Below are 17,074 nucleotides of genomic sequence, written 5' to 3'. Positions count from 1 at the left end.
GCCATTTGGGGTTTGATCCTGTTGTTTCGATCTGAAAATTTTTTTCTGCTGAAACCCCTGACACTTGACTGCAGAATCAATTCTTAAATGATACTGTGTGCTGTTTCTGATGCATTCATCATTTCAGGGAACGTGCTTCTCTTTGATCTGGGAAGATTATAACAGGAAGAAATGATTAGCAAACCTAAATATTTAATAGTGTTGATCAAAAGCATCTGGGGACCTCTACTGCAGATGACTAGGCTGAGCCCTATATTAGTCTGAAGATATTCATTAGCTCCCAGATGATGCTTTATGCCTTGAGGAGTGGGTCCATACTGTGAAGTTGCAGAGCTCTTAACTACTGTAATTAAGGAGGAAATAGTGTCAGCTTGCCTTTGAAGAAAAACACCACTGATTCATTTAAACTGAATGTAGATAGCTACATTCATATTCATTAAACTGAGTTTTCAAAACTGTCTTTAGAAATCTCTGCCATATATCTGCAGCTTCAGATGATATTTGTGGGGGGGAGCTGATGTGCCTAAGCGAAGGGAATCAATCACCCCACTGATACTTTTAAGGATCATCCTGTTAAAGCAGCCTGAAATACAGGAAGTTCAAGGCAGAGTTTGAACGCACGAGGGAGGTCAAAGCTCTGTGCTGTTAAGTAAGTTTTTTAGTCTTTTGAGCAATTTTTATGCTTAGTTAAGCTTACAGCACATTCCACTGGTTGGCTGTCTGGCATCTCACTGAGCTGACTTCATAGCCCAAAAATAAGGGGCTGGACAGTTAATTATGGGTTTGAATCAAAATTTTCTTGAGTGTTGAGATATGCTATCAAATGCATAATATCAGCAATCTTAAAACAGAAAAAAGTAATTCTTCCTAATCTTTTTGCTTTGTAGCAGTAGCAAGCATTTTATGATAAATTAGTGAGGCTGTGCTTGAGTGTGTTCTGGAAATAAACAGAAGCTGCTTTCTCTATAGTGCTTGCATGATGGCACTTAACGAGAACTTAAACAGTGTGGAACAGAACCCATTTCATTGTGCCATCTAATGTTACTCTGAAGTAACTAAACTCAGCAGAAGGATATTAACGGTTCTCCTTAAGTCAAGGAACTCTCATTGTATATGCACTACTATAGCAGCTATAATGTCCTGACAGTGCCAGAAAAATATAGCTGCAATGGTACTTCCATATGTACATATGGAACCAGGACTGAGAGCAACTGTGCTTTGCATCTTGCCTCTCTAGAAAGCCTGAGGCCGATGCTTTAAAAAAAATCCTTAATCATCTTATTGAAAACATTTGGAAGAACAGTCGCTCTACAAACATTACAGGATTGAATTTTCGAATAAAGAAAACTTTTTGTGACATACAGTAACGTAGGGGGTTTTTTTATAAATCACAAATGAGGACATTGTTATGCAGCTACAATTATCTCTTGTGCCTTTTGTAGTGTTATTATGAATGCTGCAGCCACAAGACAGTAACTGAAGATCTGTTGGTATGCCTTACACTAATCTTTATAGCAATGGAGATATATAAAACCACAGCAGGATAATGGTTAAACTGAAAATGCGTATGGCATAGTTATATAGAGAGGCACTGAAAATGGCCATGGCTTTATGCAGTGAAATACTCAGTCATTCAGCAGTAGCCTTCTACGTTTCTGCTTTGAATACATATGAGACTGTAACAGAAAAAATATGTTATGAGAAAATGTTGGCCAATGTAGATGGCTAATGTGATAGAAAATATAAATGGAATATGTTCTCAGCATTTTCCAATGGGATTCTGCTTTTTAAAAATTCTTTCAGAGAAGTGAGTATCAGTGGGATCACAGACACGGAAGAAGAAAGAATTAAAGAAAGTGCTGCATATGTTGCCAAGAGGAACCTTTTTGCCACAGGTGAAGGAGTTAGTGTCAGCAAAGTGGCCAAGTCAACTTCTGAAGAGGAACATCATGAAAAGAAATCGAGGAAAGTAGCGATCCGGGAGTCTGCTGAACGTGTGGCCCTGAAGAAAACGGTAAAAGAGTAGAAATGAACACCTAGGCTGTAAACAGTATGGATGGGGTTTTTCTTTGTTTGGTGTTTTTAACATGCCTAGCACAACAGGCCCCTGATTTACACCAGGGGCAATCACAATAATGGTAGCAAAAAACCAAAGTATTTTCAATGGAAGTCTTTCCAATGACTCACAGTCTTGTTATCTTGTTGTCAGGTGGGTAAGAAAAGAGGTTCAGTGCCTGAGGTAGGCACCAGGGACTCCTGTTGTGCCGGGAGAGAGGGAGGGAGAACGGGGCTGGAGAACGCTCTTTGGTCATGCCCACACCTAGTTAAATGGCACAGCATCCATCACCTGAATGATGAGGCAGTTACTGGCAGACAATAAAGGTGCCAATGTATGTATTTTAGCAATACGGAGGTGATGGGGTAATTTCTGGATTTTTATGGCCTGGGAACAAGCTTGTCCAAAGTGTTTACCCCAGAGTTTTAATCACAGGGTGTAAATTAGGGAGGCAATTGCCAAAGACATCTGGAACTGAATCTCTAATTATGGGAAGCTTTGATATTATTGTGCAACTTCTTAAAAAATAACACTCAGAGGACATTTTCAACTATGTTGTGACCAGACTGGCAGAATATATCAAGTGTAAATGTTTCATTTAGCAAATTTATTAATGTTCTGAACAGAAGAATTGTCAATATGCTTATAAGATATCCTCATGACATGAAGTTGGAAAGGGTGTAAACACTTTGAAGTACAAGGTAAAAATTCAAAATCATCTCAAAAATTGAGAAACAGTGAAGGTGAAATTTGATAACAACCAATGGAAATGACTACACACAGAAGGAAAAGAACAAGTAAATGAGGAGTGCCTGGCTAGGTGGAAGTACTGGAGGATCTGGGAGTTATAACAGGTCACAAATTTCATGTCAGTCAATTTGATGTCAGTTGTTGTATAAAAACAAATGCCATTCTAGTGTGTATTAACAAAAGTATTGTGATTAAAACACAGGGGGTAATTATTTAATTGTGTTGGAGACTGTTGGACCTCTGATAATGGGTAGTTACTGTTTTATGAATGTTGAGGACAAGGAGAACCTGTCCAGAGCTGAGAAACAACAATTGTAAGGAAAATTGGAATTGCATAGTTTATAAAAGACTGAGAAGATTATGAAAGCTGTCTTCTATTACTAAAGGGAACAGTAATTCTCCATATATGTGAAAGTTAGGGCAGGAAGTCATTTAGTTTGCAGAAAGCAAGATTTATAGTACATTAGGATTTTTTTTTCCCCAGCTTTGTGGATAGCTAAGCAGTTGAAACAATTACACTGGGAGGATTCCATCAACAGGAAAGATTTGAGAGCAGGTCTGTCAGAGATGATCTAGGCATACACAATTTTGCATTATAGCAAAAGTACAGAATTATAGAATCATAGAATGGTTTGGGTTGGAATGGCCCTTAAAGATCATCTAGTCCCAACCCCCCTGCCATGGGCACGGACACCCTCCACTAGACCACGTTGCCCAAAGCCCCATCCAACCTGGCCTTGAACATTTCCGGGGGGCTGGGGCGGGCACATCCACAACTTCTCTGGGCAACCTGTTCCATCCTCTTCGTAAAAAATTTCTTCTATCAGAAGACATCTGAATTTCAGACCTATGTCACCTTTTACTCTGTATTAAAATAAATAATTAAATGTGGACAACTATTTTACTTAGAATAGATTTAAGGAGAAAAAAAAACCCCAATAAAATAAAATCTAGGCATTTTGGAAGGAGAACTTCTTGAAGATGAGAACTTTGTTTTCTGTATCCAGGTGAGATAATCTATCTGGATTTTTAAATAAAAATTGCATATTTTTTATTGCTTTTTAAAAAAATAATGCTTTTTGTGTATTAAATGTTTGCAGTTATAACTGCTGAAGTTTATAATCAAATGTTTCTTTTCCAGCTAGAAGACACTCAGGCATTCCACAAAAAGTTGAATCAAGATAAACTTTTGCATCCTCCTGAGTTTGTTATTGAGCCTCGTTCTCACACTGTCTGGGAAAAGCAAAATGTCAAATTTCATTGTTCTGTGGCTGGCTGGCCAGCACCCCGCGTTACATGGTAAGTTTGTATCTCTACCCCTGAAAGTCACCGCATAACCAATATCTGAAGTCATCTCAGTGAATGTGGTATTTATTCAGGAGAGATACAAGTTCAATAAAAAAAATCAGGTACAGAGGCCTGTCAAACACCTTTCAAGTCACCTTTTACAAAAAGAAAGAAAAAATATTAAAAGGCAAAATAATAGTTTGTGTAACAACAATACAAATACAAAGATTTTTTTTTTTCATGGAGACATCCAATATATTCTTTCTGTCTGCTGATCAAGGAAAAATAGCAGTTTAATTTATTGTCAGTACTATCCTTGAAATAATGTTTTCCAAATACTTCTGTTCAGTGTACAAATGTCATTAATGTCCCTGAAGCATTAAAGCATGATTAGGTTAAGAACTAGCTGCTTGGCTGCTGTGCACTTATAGTACTCAGTCTCCATGAAACTGAAATCTCATGGTGCAGTGTGTTCATAGCAGACACATCATAATTATTTGAAGTCAAAGACTGCAGATAGGTCCAGGACCATCCAAATCTTCTGATCTTTGGAATCTATTGGAAACTTTCTGTTCACTTGAATGGTCTTTGGACTAAATCTTTACTGTAAGAACTCCAAAATACACTCTTAGTCATAGCTGAAGGTCTAATTTTACTCTTGGGTTAAAGTTTACCCTGGCTGGAATTGAATTTAGCTTAATTAACAGTGACTTGTGGCGCTTTACTGTCTCACCATCTATTGAACTGATCTTTCTTATCTGTTTCATGCTACACAGATACCATCAAGTTGTTAAGATAATAGGTAATCACTTTTTTTTCAAACATAAAATGAGATTCGATGCTTATTATATAATTTAAAAGATTCTTCTAGAATGGGTATATAAAATATATAAATGTGTTTATAAAATGTATGAATGCATTTATAAAATGAAGAATGAATAAGCCTGTGTTCAGCATCAAGCATTGATTAGGAATAAGTCCTATGGAGATTCTATTTGTGAAGACAACAGAAAACATCTACTATATTGCAACGTTAAGTAATACCCAGATTTTGCAATTTACTACTTGAATTTCTTAATGGGCTGTTCGGTTTTTTAGGTCAAAAAAACCTTGATCTCAGGTCCTGATTAAAAAGTGCTACTAAGAGGTTCATTAATAGGCCAGAGCTGATACCCGTGAAGTCACTTGGTCTCTCTCCTTAGACAATGACAACTGATAGCCAGGCTCTTCATGGACACATTTTTCCTAGAGAGGATTCCACACAAACCCTTTGGGTCTAGTCTCAGCTGGACATAAGGAATGGTCAGCTACCCTCATGGCTGTAATCCAGCTCTGTAACCTGAATCCTAACTGAGAACACGAGAGCTGGGCCATTTTCACGTTGGTTGAGATTCACCTTGTCCCAAAAACCTGACGTGGTTAAACCAAGCCTTCAGCTGTCTGCCTTTGCTCTCACTGTGAACCAGCCTTTCATCTAAATGCTACATGTGGATGGTGGAAATTAATATATCATTTTACCGTACATCTGAATTCCAAAGGGATTTCAGTTCGCCACAGGCTACTAATGGAAAAAAAGAATTCACAGCCATTTCAGCAGGTGTCTTTGCTCTGAGATATGGAACAGTGCTGACCTGGATCTGTCAGCTTTCATTCAGCAATTCTAATGAAATGTCAGTCGTATATTCCAAACAGTCATTCTTTGTATAAGCAATGGAAACCTTTTCACGCTGTGCATGATAAATTATAAAGCTTCATGAAATTTCTCTAAAGAAAACCTTACTGTGTGATGCAGCTGTTCTGACTCCCTTGGAAAAAGCATATGGAAAACCCAGGACATTTGAAACCAGTAGCAGAAAGCATAAACTATCAGTGCATAATGACAGTGGGAGATTGCAGTCCAACATTAGCTAATGACTTGGCTGTTCTGGAATTTACATTTCCAGAAATAACAAGTGGTCCTTCTAACACGAGCCCTATTCTTTCCATAGATGAATATATATCAGTGAAAATTGAATAAATTCTTTTTTAGTAACTTCATAATGAAGGCAAGAGAAGTGAAAGTCTTCTGGCTGCTGCTTGACTCGGCTTGTTTCTCCACAGCACCGCATGCTACTGAATGCCCTTGCTGCCAACAGGATCCAAGGGTTGCCCAACCCTTTGGAGAAAAGTTAAAGAGATTATGGAGTCAAGTCCTGTTTCACAGGATTTCATATTCCTTGGAAAATATTAAGAACTGATGGCATTATTCTATTTTCTAAACTATTTGACTCACTACACGGAGTATAAAGATTCTCAGATGTTATTAATCTGGGGGGGCACCATTGCACAGATGGGGTGAAGTGTGGTGGTGAATGGATTTACTCTTAGTGGACCCATGTATTATTCTTTGCTGTAAGTCAGGATAATGCAGTAGGAGACCTGTAATGAGGCCAAGCACCTCTGCAACTGTTTGAAGTCTGGAATAGAGGATATTGCCCTGCATTGAGTCTCTTTTCATAGATATCTTGCTGAGAGGAAGATGAGGATGAAAAGCATTAGGGTTTATGATCTTTGCTCACTTTGGCACTTGGAAAAAAATCAGTGTATTACTGTGCCCAAATATTTGTAGCCAGGGAAATATTCTTTATTCCACCACACTGAAATTGTTGAAAGGCAATTTTCAGATTTATTGCGGATATAGCTTCATCTTGAGACATATTAAACTGATAATATTCTTGGTAAAAATCAAATGGCTTATTACTGACTTGTTTGGTGAAGTGGGGCATGCCACTGATAGCAGAGTAGTTCCCTTTCCTGACTGAAAATCATGAGAGAAACCGACCTTTAAAATTCCAAATGAAGAAGCAAACTTCTTTGGCTGGATATCTGTTATGACTTATGAAGAGAAAAGTTTATTTAAGCTACATAAAAGTGAGAGATGAAGATACTTTTGTCTACCATCATTTATACTTCCACTTCCCTTATGGAGCACAGGAAAAGCTATGCTAAAGAAGGACATTATCTTAGGGAACATTTTTTCTTTATAGACCTCATATCAATCCCAAATGTACTGAACACAATTCAGTGTTTAATTTTATTAGACTCCTGTCACCAGTTTGTTCCATATTAATAGTGTTCACTTAAGACAGGATTCATTTGAACATGGTTACACCGTGTATTGTTCAGAATAAGTGACTTTTTATGCAACAATTGGCGAGGAAGAATCTACCATGAACTACTGAACTCTCCTTCCGTGAGTCTCAAGCTGTTTATATAAAATCTGAAATTAGCAGTGCCGGCTCACTACTGAGCAGTACTGGTTCATTTCTTCAAATTACTTACTGGGAATTTTAAACAGTAAACTTTTCAACTTTTCCTGCCTGAAGATATACCTGTACCAGAAAACATTCATAGTGCATACTTGTAAAGGCAGAGAAGTTTTTCGTAGTACAGCTTTGCCAGATCCCTTGCTGCAATGCACTTTACCATCAAGACAATTTTTTAAACAGTCTAAGCCTATTTGCATTGGCGATTCTGCCAACCTAGCTATGCAAGTAAAAAAAAAAAAGTTAATTTTCTACCTGAAATTTTTGTGAATATGCAGGTTTTAAAAGTAGATGAAATATGCAAACCAAACCAAATGTGTACGATACTTAGTAGGTAAGGATGCTACAGAACTTTCATTGTTTGCAGCTCACAAAACTCTGAGATATTGCTCATGCGACCCTTGGATTTCTTTGCAAGCAGTAACCTGAGATTCATGGTAATATAAGTTGGTTTTTACCCTGTTCAATACTAGTTTCTTCTTCTAATTAGAAAATAAAATTCACCGGGGGCAGGTCAAAGAGAAAGAAAGAGAAGTTAAGCTTCTTTTAATACTGTCCTTCCAGGAAATTAGACTATAGTTTATCTAGGAGAAACTTGCAGAAACTGCAAGTTCCATTTCAAACACCAAACACTCGACATTTTAAAGTATGTAATTATACACTTCCGTTTGTGACATACTGTTTCTTTGCTTTTCCATAGGTACAAAAACAATGTGCCCATCAATGTACAGACTCACCCCGGCAAGTACATCATTCAAAGTCGATATGGGCTGCACTCACTGGAGATTAGCACGTAAGGGAATACTAGAAAATTTAACAAATAGCTTAAGCTGAAATGTTGCTATAGATTGAGATTTGCAAAATATGAACAGATCTCTTGGGATGTAAGAGATATCAAGTTTGTACACCTGAGGTGAATGCTGTCTACTAAATGTTGAAGCAGTTCTGGTTTTCCTCAGTAGAGGATATACAATTTACATAAGTGAGTAATTTAACTTGATGATTATTCTATTTATGGCTGATTCAGAAACAAGTTGGATATTTGTGATTACTTTTTTCCATTTGTCTGCTGCATGAGTACAGTTAAACATGAGAAAAATCTAGTTCAGGGTAAAAATATGTGAGTTAACTGTTTTTCAAATATAGCAAAATTCCTGGTTCTTACTAAAATGAGGAACAGAAATGAAACGTCCTCACTTATACACAAGAAAGGTCTTTAACAGTACTCATCCTCCAAATGGGAAATTTTTGCAGTCACTTAGCATTAAAAACCATTGAAAACATGAGACCTAATCACCTAACTTGTCAATCAGCAACAATCTAGATTTGACAATTTAGATACTGGTAGGTGCCCTTTGAAAATATTTTATATCTACTGTTTCTACAACTTCCACATTAGGCATCTCTCCATAGGAGACAGTAAATTAGAGATAACATAGAGATAACTTAAATAAATATCAGACATTTTTCCTACTTCCATTGTGTTCTCAATTTCAAATCTGTATGTGATATTTGAAGAGACGTATTCTAAACATTGGATTTTTAACATTGAGAAAAACTTAATGGCTACAGTCAGTCCAGTGTCCAGTGTATCTGTGTTTCAAGTTTTTTCTTGCTTATAGATTTTGTGCAGATTTCTGAGGGTTTTTTTAATCTAAAACATAGGAGAGAGTATGTCAAGGAGTAGATGAGTACCATGCCTAATAATTTCTATCATTTTAGATGTGATTTTGATGACACTGCTCAGTATCGGGCCTCTGCTATGAATGTTAAAGGAGAAATTTCGGCTTATGCTTCCCTTGTGGTAAAGAGTAGGTTTGCAAAATATTTCCTTTGGGGTTTTTGGGGGATTGTTTAAGATGCACATTACCAATTTCATTTTTGTGGCTCAGAGAGCATTTACGTCTTGGTGATAGTGACTGGAGTTGCTCTTTTTCTGTCCAGGGTACAAAGGAGAAATTGATGCAAGTCTTTTATATCCTGGAACTGTTTCCATGCCTCTGGGCCGTAAGTTGCAATATATGTTTGTTTGATACATCCATCTTCAGTTGTGACATCATGACAAAAGCTGAATATTTTGTAACATTATTTCAAAAGGAAGCAGGTCCGATTTACAAAGGTATTGAGCTCTACAATTTCAGGTGATGTTAGCCACACCCACAGGGGAAAATGGCATTGCCTTCTGCGTCTATGGCTATTTGCTTATATAGAAAACATCCTTTTAATATTGCCCTTGGCTGTGGAATAAAACCTGTCAAAGAGAGAGACACTTCATCCCTCACAATATGTAAAACATGGTCTGGAAAAAAATTTAGTGCGTGTGTGTGTGTGTAAGTAGAGTAGTTGACTTAATCATTCTTGTCTGCTGCTATGTGATTCCATGTGTTGTGAAAATGCGTAGAAAAGATCAAATACCCACAATCCAATTTGAATATTTTGGATATATCAAGGTAAAAATTGTAGTTTGCTTTACCTGAGACCCTCAGATTTTGAAGTGATTTACAGTATTGCATAGATACTTCCATGATGAGAAATGTTAAGAGAATCCACCCACACATGCGATGCGGGTGAAGTGCCCTAGGGCTCCTGTGCATGGAAGGCTTGACAGAGGAGCCTTATGGATGTTTCTTTTATTGTAGCAGCGCAAATAGAATCAGGGATATGCTGAAAAGACATACTAGATGTCATTTATATACCAACGCTCTGAAATAATGCACCACATTACAAAATGCAAGGCCATGAGTTTCTAACATAATGTGGGATTTATCACTTAGTAATGGCAAAGGAAGATGACGACCTGCATATATTCATTGATCACAGGAAGACTGTGAGCTACTAGTGTAGGGCAGTTGTAGAAAAGGAAAATGTGGCCGTAGGTTTTATCAGCTGAGCTGTTTTCAAAAGAAATATGGAAGCCCCTGTGCCATGTACATGCAGCACAAGTGTAAGGCACTTTTAGGATATTCTGTTTGGAATACTGCATAACTTGGGTCACATAACATCAGAAAAGGTAAATTCAGGACCAAGTACAAAAACAAGCTACTTGAATGCCTGGGGGAATGGAAAGCTCATTTTGTATTAAGACACCACACACACACACACCCCCCCAAGCTTATTTATCTTATAAAAAAAAAGGTTGTGTGGGCACATGACTGCACTGAGATGGAGCGAGGAGTTAAAACAGGGAAAGAAAAGAGCCATATAAGCTAAAGATCAGCTTGACCTGAACAAATCATTAATCATAAATAGAAGTCTGTTTAAGTTATAAAACAAACCTTATGAAAAAATGATAAAATGCTGGATCTGAAATTTTGGAAATTCTGGAATGAAATTCGGCAGGAGCCCCTCCCTCATAAAATGAACTAACTGTAATAACTAGAGTTGTATGAATAAAGAAACAGTTGATTCTCTGTAATAGTAAGGGCTTGGATTATTTGACACTGCAATTACTTCTGAATATGATTGCTGAATATAAATTGTTTCTGTTTATATCTTGAACTTTACCTGAGCTTGTATTCATAATTATTGGGTACTTTTGCTTACTAGTGTCATCACAAAAAGGAAAGAAAAAGTAAACAGCCAGATTTTTTTTTTTCCCCTTATACAGTTGGCGTTAGCCCTCATGGCTATGCTTCCAGGTTTGAAATCAGCTTTGTTGACAAGTTTGATGTAGCCTTTGGGAGAGAAGGCGAGACAATGAGTCTGGGCTGCACAGTTGTCATCAGTCCTGATATCAAGCGCTTCAAACCAGACATCGAATGGTACAGAAATGGTGAGAATGTTTGACAAGAAGAAATATAAACTTCTTCCATGTAAATCTTTAGTTATTTTGGCATACGTAAACATTATGATTTGGTCATCACTTTCTCAGACTTCGAAACAGTAATATTTTCTCTTTTTCAGTAAAAGTTTTTTTTAAAATATTGCATTTTGAAATGGAACCGCAGTTGGAAAACAGACAAAGCACTGTGAAAATGTCTTCTAGGAATTTCTTCTTTCTTAAAAAAAATGTATATTAGAAGCATTTAGATCAGTTCCAACATCTATGTAGCCCATCGACACAGCCCATATAGGTTTTACTATTTATTTATATGCCAAGACATTTGTTAAGTAGTAGCACAAACGTGTTGTGCAATGGCTGATAAAAAAGCTGCTGCTCTCTGAAGCTACGCTTCGAAAAGGAAGACAAAATTGGCATGAGAGCAGAATTAGCTGTAATTTATAATTGTCTTTGAAGACTGAAAGTTGCATAATAAGAATGGTCTCTTGTGTATTTCGAATCTATCTATTCCCCATATTCAGATTCTATTTCTCAGTAGATCCAACTAGTTCTCATCATGAAACTCTCTAATTTCTAGGTGTTCTTATTACACCATCCAAGTGGGTCCAGATGCACTGGAGCGGGGAGCGAGCTTCATTAACACTAACTCATGCAAACAAGGAAGATGAAGGTCTTTACACTCTACGAGTGGTGATGGGAGACTACTATGAAGAATACAGTAGTTATGTCTTTGTTCGAGGTAAGATATTGTCTTGTGAATGAAAAGTACTACAGAAATTAGGAAAACACTGGCAAAATCAGTCTCAGCTGGTTTAGGTCCTTTTTTTCCAGTAAAAAGAGAATAATTATTTTCTATTAATAGATTCTAGCAATATAGCTTCCAATTGTTATCTTTGGAAAAATTGAATGCATATCTCAAGCTTTGGTGTCACGTGCTAGAAGACTTCTAAAACACATTGACATTAGGGTATTGATGTAACTTCACTACTCTTTCTCAATTTCAGCTTGTGGAGAGTACTGAACATAAGTCATAAAGAGGAAAAATCTACATAATAACTTAAAAATGTATTTTTGTAACATGTCACTGCTAGCTAAACTGCATTTTTTGGATCAAGATTTTGTGTGCCATTTGAAGGGGTTTTTTCCTAATGCACAATGCAGGAAAAAATACAGTGGAAGGGAAACACAAAGGTCTGCACCTGGGGAAGAATAACTTCACGAACTGGTGTAGGCTGGGGGGTGACTGTCTGCAAAGCCACTTTTCAGAAAAGACCCTGAGGGTCCTGGTGGACAACAAGGTCAACATGAGACAGCAATGTGCCCTTGTCACAAAGACAGCCAGCAGCATCCTGGGCTGCATCAGCAAGAGTGTGGCCAGCAGGTTGAGGGAGGTGATGCTTCCCCTCTACTCAGCACTGGTGAGGCCACACCTGAAGTGCTGGGTCCAGTTCTGGGCTCGCCAGTACAAGAGAGACATGGACATACTGGAGTGAGTCCAGCGAAGGGCTGTGAAGATGATTAAGGGCTTGGACCGTGTTTCATACAAGGAAAGGCTGAGGGAGGTGGAGCTGTTCAGTCTGGAGAAGAGACGGCTGAGGGGGAGTTTATCTACCTGATGGAAGGGAATAAAGAAGACAGAGCCAGGCTCTTTTCAGTGGTGCCCGGTGCCAGAACAAGAGGCAATGGACACAAATTATAATACAGGAAAGTTCATTCAAACATAAGAAAACACTTTTTTTAATGCAAGGGTGATTGAACACTGAAACAGGTTACCCAGACAGGCTGTGGAGTCTCCATCTGTGGAGATACCCAAAACCTGGTTTGACATGGTCCTGGGCAACCGGCTCTAGTTGACCTTGCTTTGAGCTGGGGTTGAACTAGGCGATCTCTGGAGTTGCCTGCCAATCTCAACCATTCTGTGATTCTGTAAAGTAAAGCAGCAAAGTGTAGAATTAAAATGTAATTGCTTTGGGTGTTGTTTGCTTGTACCATGAAAAACTTCCTTGCATTTCTATTAGAGAAATATTTCTTTAAAAGGAGCCATGGCTATCAAGTTGCATGCTGATTCTATATCTGTACCAGCTGCTAAAAGCAGCTGAAGTGTGTAATGCTAATTCAAAATTCTTGGCTCTGAGATCATGCCCAGAATGGCACTGTGTTGCCAAGTCCAGCAGAGCTGTGTGAGATAACAGCCTGCTCAGAAAATATGACTGAAACAGATGTTTTCGTTACCTGAAGAGTCTACCAAAATGAGCATCTGTGACAAGGAATAGGACTTGTCTTTCTTGCTTTGTTTTAAATTATGCTGCCGTATAAATAAATGATCACCCTCGTTCCTGTTACATCTTCTAGCAATGCAGGTATGACCTCACTGTGAACCTGCTTCCCCTTTCACCAGAATATCTTACTAGCCAATCGGAGTGTTGGTCAAATTCTAATTAAATTAATTATATTCTACATTCCTACTTAAATGGTCCCCACAGTCTCATTTGGCTAGTACATTCCTCACTGTTCCACCTAAACTGTAGACAAATTTGCTATAAATAGGTAGCTATGCTATTTAAGCACAAGCAGTTGTCTTTCTGTGTCATGTGTAGAAATCCCTGTGTATCGATGGAAGTGAGCAACGCACTGATCGGGCTCACAACGTTAGGTCTTTAGATGGGTTTAGAGAACGTATGTGACTTTTCTGCCATGGCTACAGGTCAGCACTTGTCAGCAAGCCATCAGGGATGAAACCCTAGCCTCACTGAGGCTGATCAGCAATGTTGGTTGTCCCAGCTATTTCCCAGTCTGTCTTGGAAAGAAATTGCGGTGTCTCATGTCAATCAGTAAATACGGGCAATTAAAATCTTTCCTGTGGAGATTACTGAACACGTATTGTTATTACTCTTAATGTTCTTATTATTTTGTTAACTGGATTGCTTACTCTGTACGTTATCATTTTTAAAAATGCATCGCGTTAGTTGTAATTAAAACCTGGACTTGATAACTCTGGCATAGCTTCAAAAGCTCCATGTGACGCTACTCTGCCTATAAGAGAAGACACAGTGTAAAGTGTGTGGGGTTTTTTCTGAAGAGTACTGTTTTACTTAATGAAGCATGTTAAATGCTCTTATAAGGCATTTTTTTCCCTGAAAGCCAAAAGCATAAGAAATAGGGATTATTATATGTTGTAATACAAAATCCTATAATGCCTTGAAACATCAAACCTTTTTAAGAAGTCTGAGGTTTAGATGGAATGTACGAATAATATTTATTAACAAAATATTTTTTCCCTCAGGTATGTACATCTTTCTTGTCTAAGTCAGGTCTTCTTTTGAAGTAGCTCACAATAAGGCTTGAAAAATGCTACATGTAATTGTACAAATTGATGTTATTCTTCAGAGAAACAACCTCTCTTCTTCGTACGTCTTTCATACAATCTTCTTGCAAGGGTTATTTTTCCCTACAAAAAAATTACCCTATTTCACAAATCAGCCTCTGACTGTGTAAACAGTAAAATCCCCCAGTTCCCAGCACTGTGCTCTGTTTTTTTAAAGCTTTAGATAAGATATATCCAGAAGCTGGTGCTGGAGTCAAGGCCCTTTGACACCAGCAGTCAGATTTGTGATAAACACTTGAAAGGAACAATATGCTCATCTTTATGAAGGTTAGTTATATTCCACAATTATAATGTATGTGTAATGTAATTAAACTTCAACAGGTTTTGATACCTTTGCAGTTCATAGCTAACCAAAACCAAACAGTGAAGGACTATGTGTGGAGATAAGATATTTAATTCAGTGTTGTATATCCAATGGTGAATACTTTTGATTGAGCTATTGCCTGGTTATAAGGTAAGATAGCAGCCTCTTCTCCTAAATAGAATAGCAGGTAAATATATAGTCTAACAAGTTTTTAGTTCAGCTATGTCTCTGGCAGCTACCTAACCAGAATGCAAGTTACTAATTTGATTTAAAATGTCCAGGCGAATTACATTTACAGCATGCTGTAACATGTTTAGCATTTGTAAATGTGGCAAAGAGAAAACCAAAACCTAGAAAACCACTGGTAATATAAAAACAAATACTTTTTGAAGGCAGTGATGGAATTTCTTTTTTTTTTTTTTTTTTTTTTTGCTCAGCAGGAACACAGTTCATTCTTTAAAGATTAATAATTGTGAAAGATCTGTGGTTCACATTTGGAAACGTATGTCTCCATCCTCATAGATGCTGATGCTGAAATCCCTGGAGCCCCTGGCGCACCACTAGACGTGCAGTGCTTAGATGCCAACAAAGATTATGTCATTGTCTCCTGGAAGCAGCCCGCTGTCGATGGAGGAAACCCCATCCTCGGATATTTCATTGACAGGTCAGTGAGCACACCAGACTGGAGAATTCACATTGCTGCACATTCTAACTCAAAAACCTAAAAGCGTGTTGAAAAGCATGAGATAAAATGGTCATTGTTCTTTTCATTCTTGGAGCTGGCCAGAAGAAAATTGGGGGTTTTTTTTGGTTTTAGATTGGCTGGGCCTGATCTAACTTTCATGGAAATAATTACTTCCTGCTTAATTTAACTATATAGAAAGGATTCTGCGAGACACTGCATAACTCAGCCCTCGCTGCTCCCCGTGAGGCTTGAGAGGCCTCGGGACTGTGCAGCATTTGGTAGCTTTCAGGATCAGCTCCTTCCGTATCAGTGCTCTCCTGCCTCTTTCCAAATACTTACCACATACCAGAAACCAAAATATTATCTCAAAGGGACTTGGATTTCTTTTATGCACTGTTGTTTTCCAAGCTCTTAGATTCATAAACTTCATGCAAAACATGCTGACATGTTTTTCTCAGCTACAATAAGAATTTGAAATAATTTTTTAAAATACAAAACCTGAATGTGTCACACAGCGGGCAGGATTCCAGAAGCTTGGTATTTAAGAAATTCAGTCAGTATTTTGAGACTTGCAATGATCTTCAGAGCTGGTAATATTTGTTTGAATTTCAGTAAGAGTGTACATCATCAGTAATATGGAGGTCTTGTGGGCTTATTCAGATGCATGTAAAAAACTCCCAAACACATATATATGTGTGTGTATATATATATATATAGAATAAATATGCCACTATATTATGCCATTTTATATACATAAACTATCTATGTGTAAAAAGAGGTCATTGCTTTGTGAAACACCTAACATCAGTACATTCAATTCAAATATAATTTTACTGGTTTGATAATTTATGAGTGCCAGTTGCTGCTGTAACTATGCTGTGCTAGGCCTAAGCTATAGCTTTTAAAATCCTAAACAAAAGACAGGACAGGACTCTGAAAACTAACATCTCCTTTTAAAACTAGGCTATTGAGAGATGTTAGCATTGAGAGTAACTGCAAGACAAATGGCATTTTGCTTTTTCTCTTGTGTTCACCTCCTTTCTACATTTGCTCCTAAATTCAAAGCTGGGTTACTGCTCTCCAGTATTTGATCCTACCTAAGGTATTTAGGCCCCCAAATATTCATCCAGGGTAGCCCCTAACTGCCTCGTAGAGTGAGTGGGTTGCCCGAGGCAGCGGGACCGATCTGTGCTAACGCTAGAGGAGAAGCTCGGGCATCCTTCACCCCAAGCAGAAACCAGAACCACAAAACTGCCTGCAGCAAGACAGTAACAATTCCCAGAAAAGAGATGCTCACATGTACCAAGAAATCTGTGTAGGCACCGTAACATTTGCTTTGGCAGATATCTCAGCAGCAATAGAAGTCTTTCCCGAGCTGCTAGTTCATGTTCCTGATGACCATGTTGCTGGATACGGGGAAGCCATCCCCACAGGCTTCTCCTGGCTTCCTGAACCGCAGTTGCTGCGATCCCTCCCTGCTGCTGGTTATCTCTTCCTTCTGCCACAAACCAGCCTCCTGCC

General features: G+C 38.1%; 1 protein-coding gene across 7 annotated transcripts in view; it reads left to right on the top strand.

Annotated features, from left to right (window-relative positions):
* MYOM1 (myomesin 1) overlaps window positions 1-17,074 on the top strand; it is a 79,816-nt gene that overhangs the window by 16,108 nt on the left and 46,634 nt on the right. For all 7 annotated transcript variants that reach the window (XM_075744315.1, XM_075744316.1, XM_075744312.1 and 4 more), the window contains exons 4-11: window positions 1,804-2,014; window positions 3,948-4,105; window positions 8,099-8,191; window positions 9,121-9,209; window positions 9,343-9,405; window positions 11,006-11,170; window positions 11,757-11,918; window positions 15,391-15,532. In XM_075744315.1, the coding sequence (XP_075600430.1) occupies window positions 1,804-2,014; window positions 3,948-4,105; window positions 8,099-8,191; window positions 9,121-9,209; window positions 9,343-9,405; window positions 11,006-11,170; window positions 11,757-11,918; window positions 15,391-15,532 (1,083 nt within the window). The remainder of the gene's footprint in view (window positions 1-1,803; window positions 2,015-3,947; window positions 4,106-8,098; window positions 8,192-9,120; window positions 9,210-9,342; window positions 9,406-11,005; window positions 11,171-11,756; window positions 11,919-15,390; window positions 15,533-17,074) is intronic.

Source organism: Balearica regulorum, chromosome 2, assembly GCF_011004875.1.
Source record: "Balearica regulorum gibbericeps isolate bBalReg1 chromosome 2, bBalReg1.pri, whole genome shotgun sequence".
Taxonomy (NCBI): Eukaryota; Metazoa; Chordata; class Aves; order Gruiformes; family Gruidae; genus Balearica; species Balearica regulorum.
Note: the sequence above shows the minus strand (reverse complement) of the source record. Positions and strands in the feature narration are given on the sequence as shown.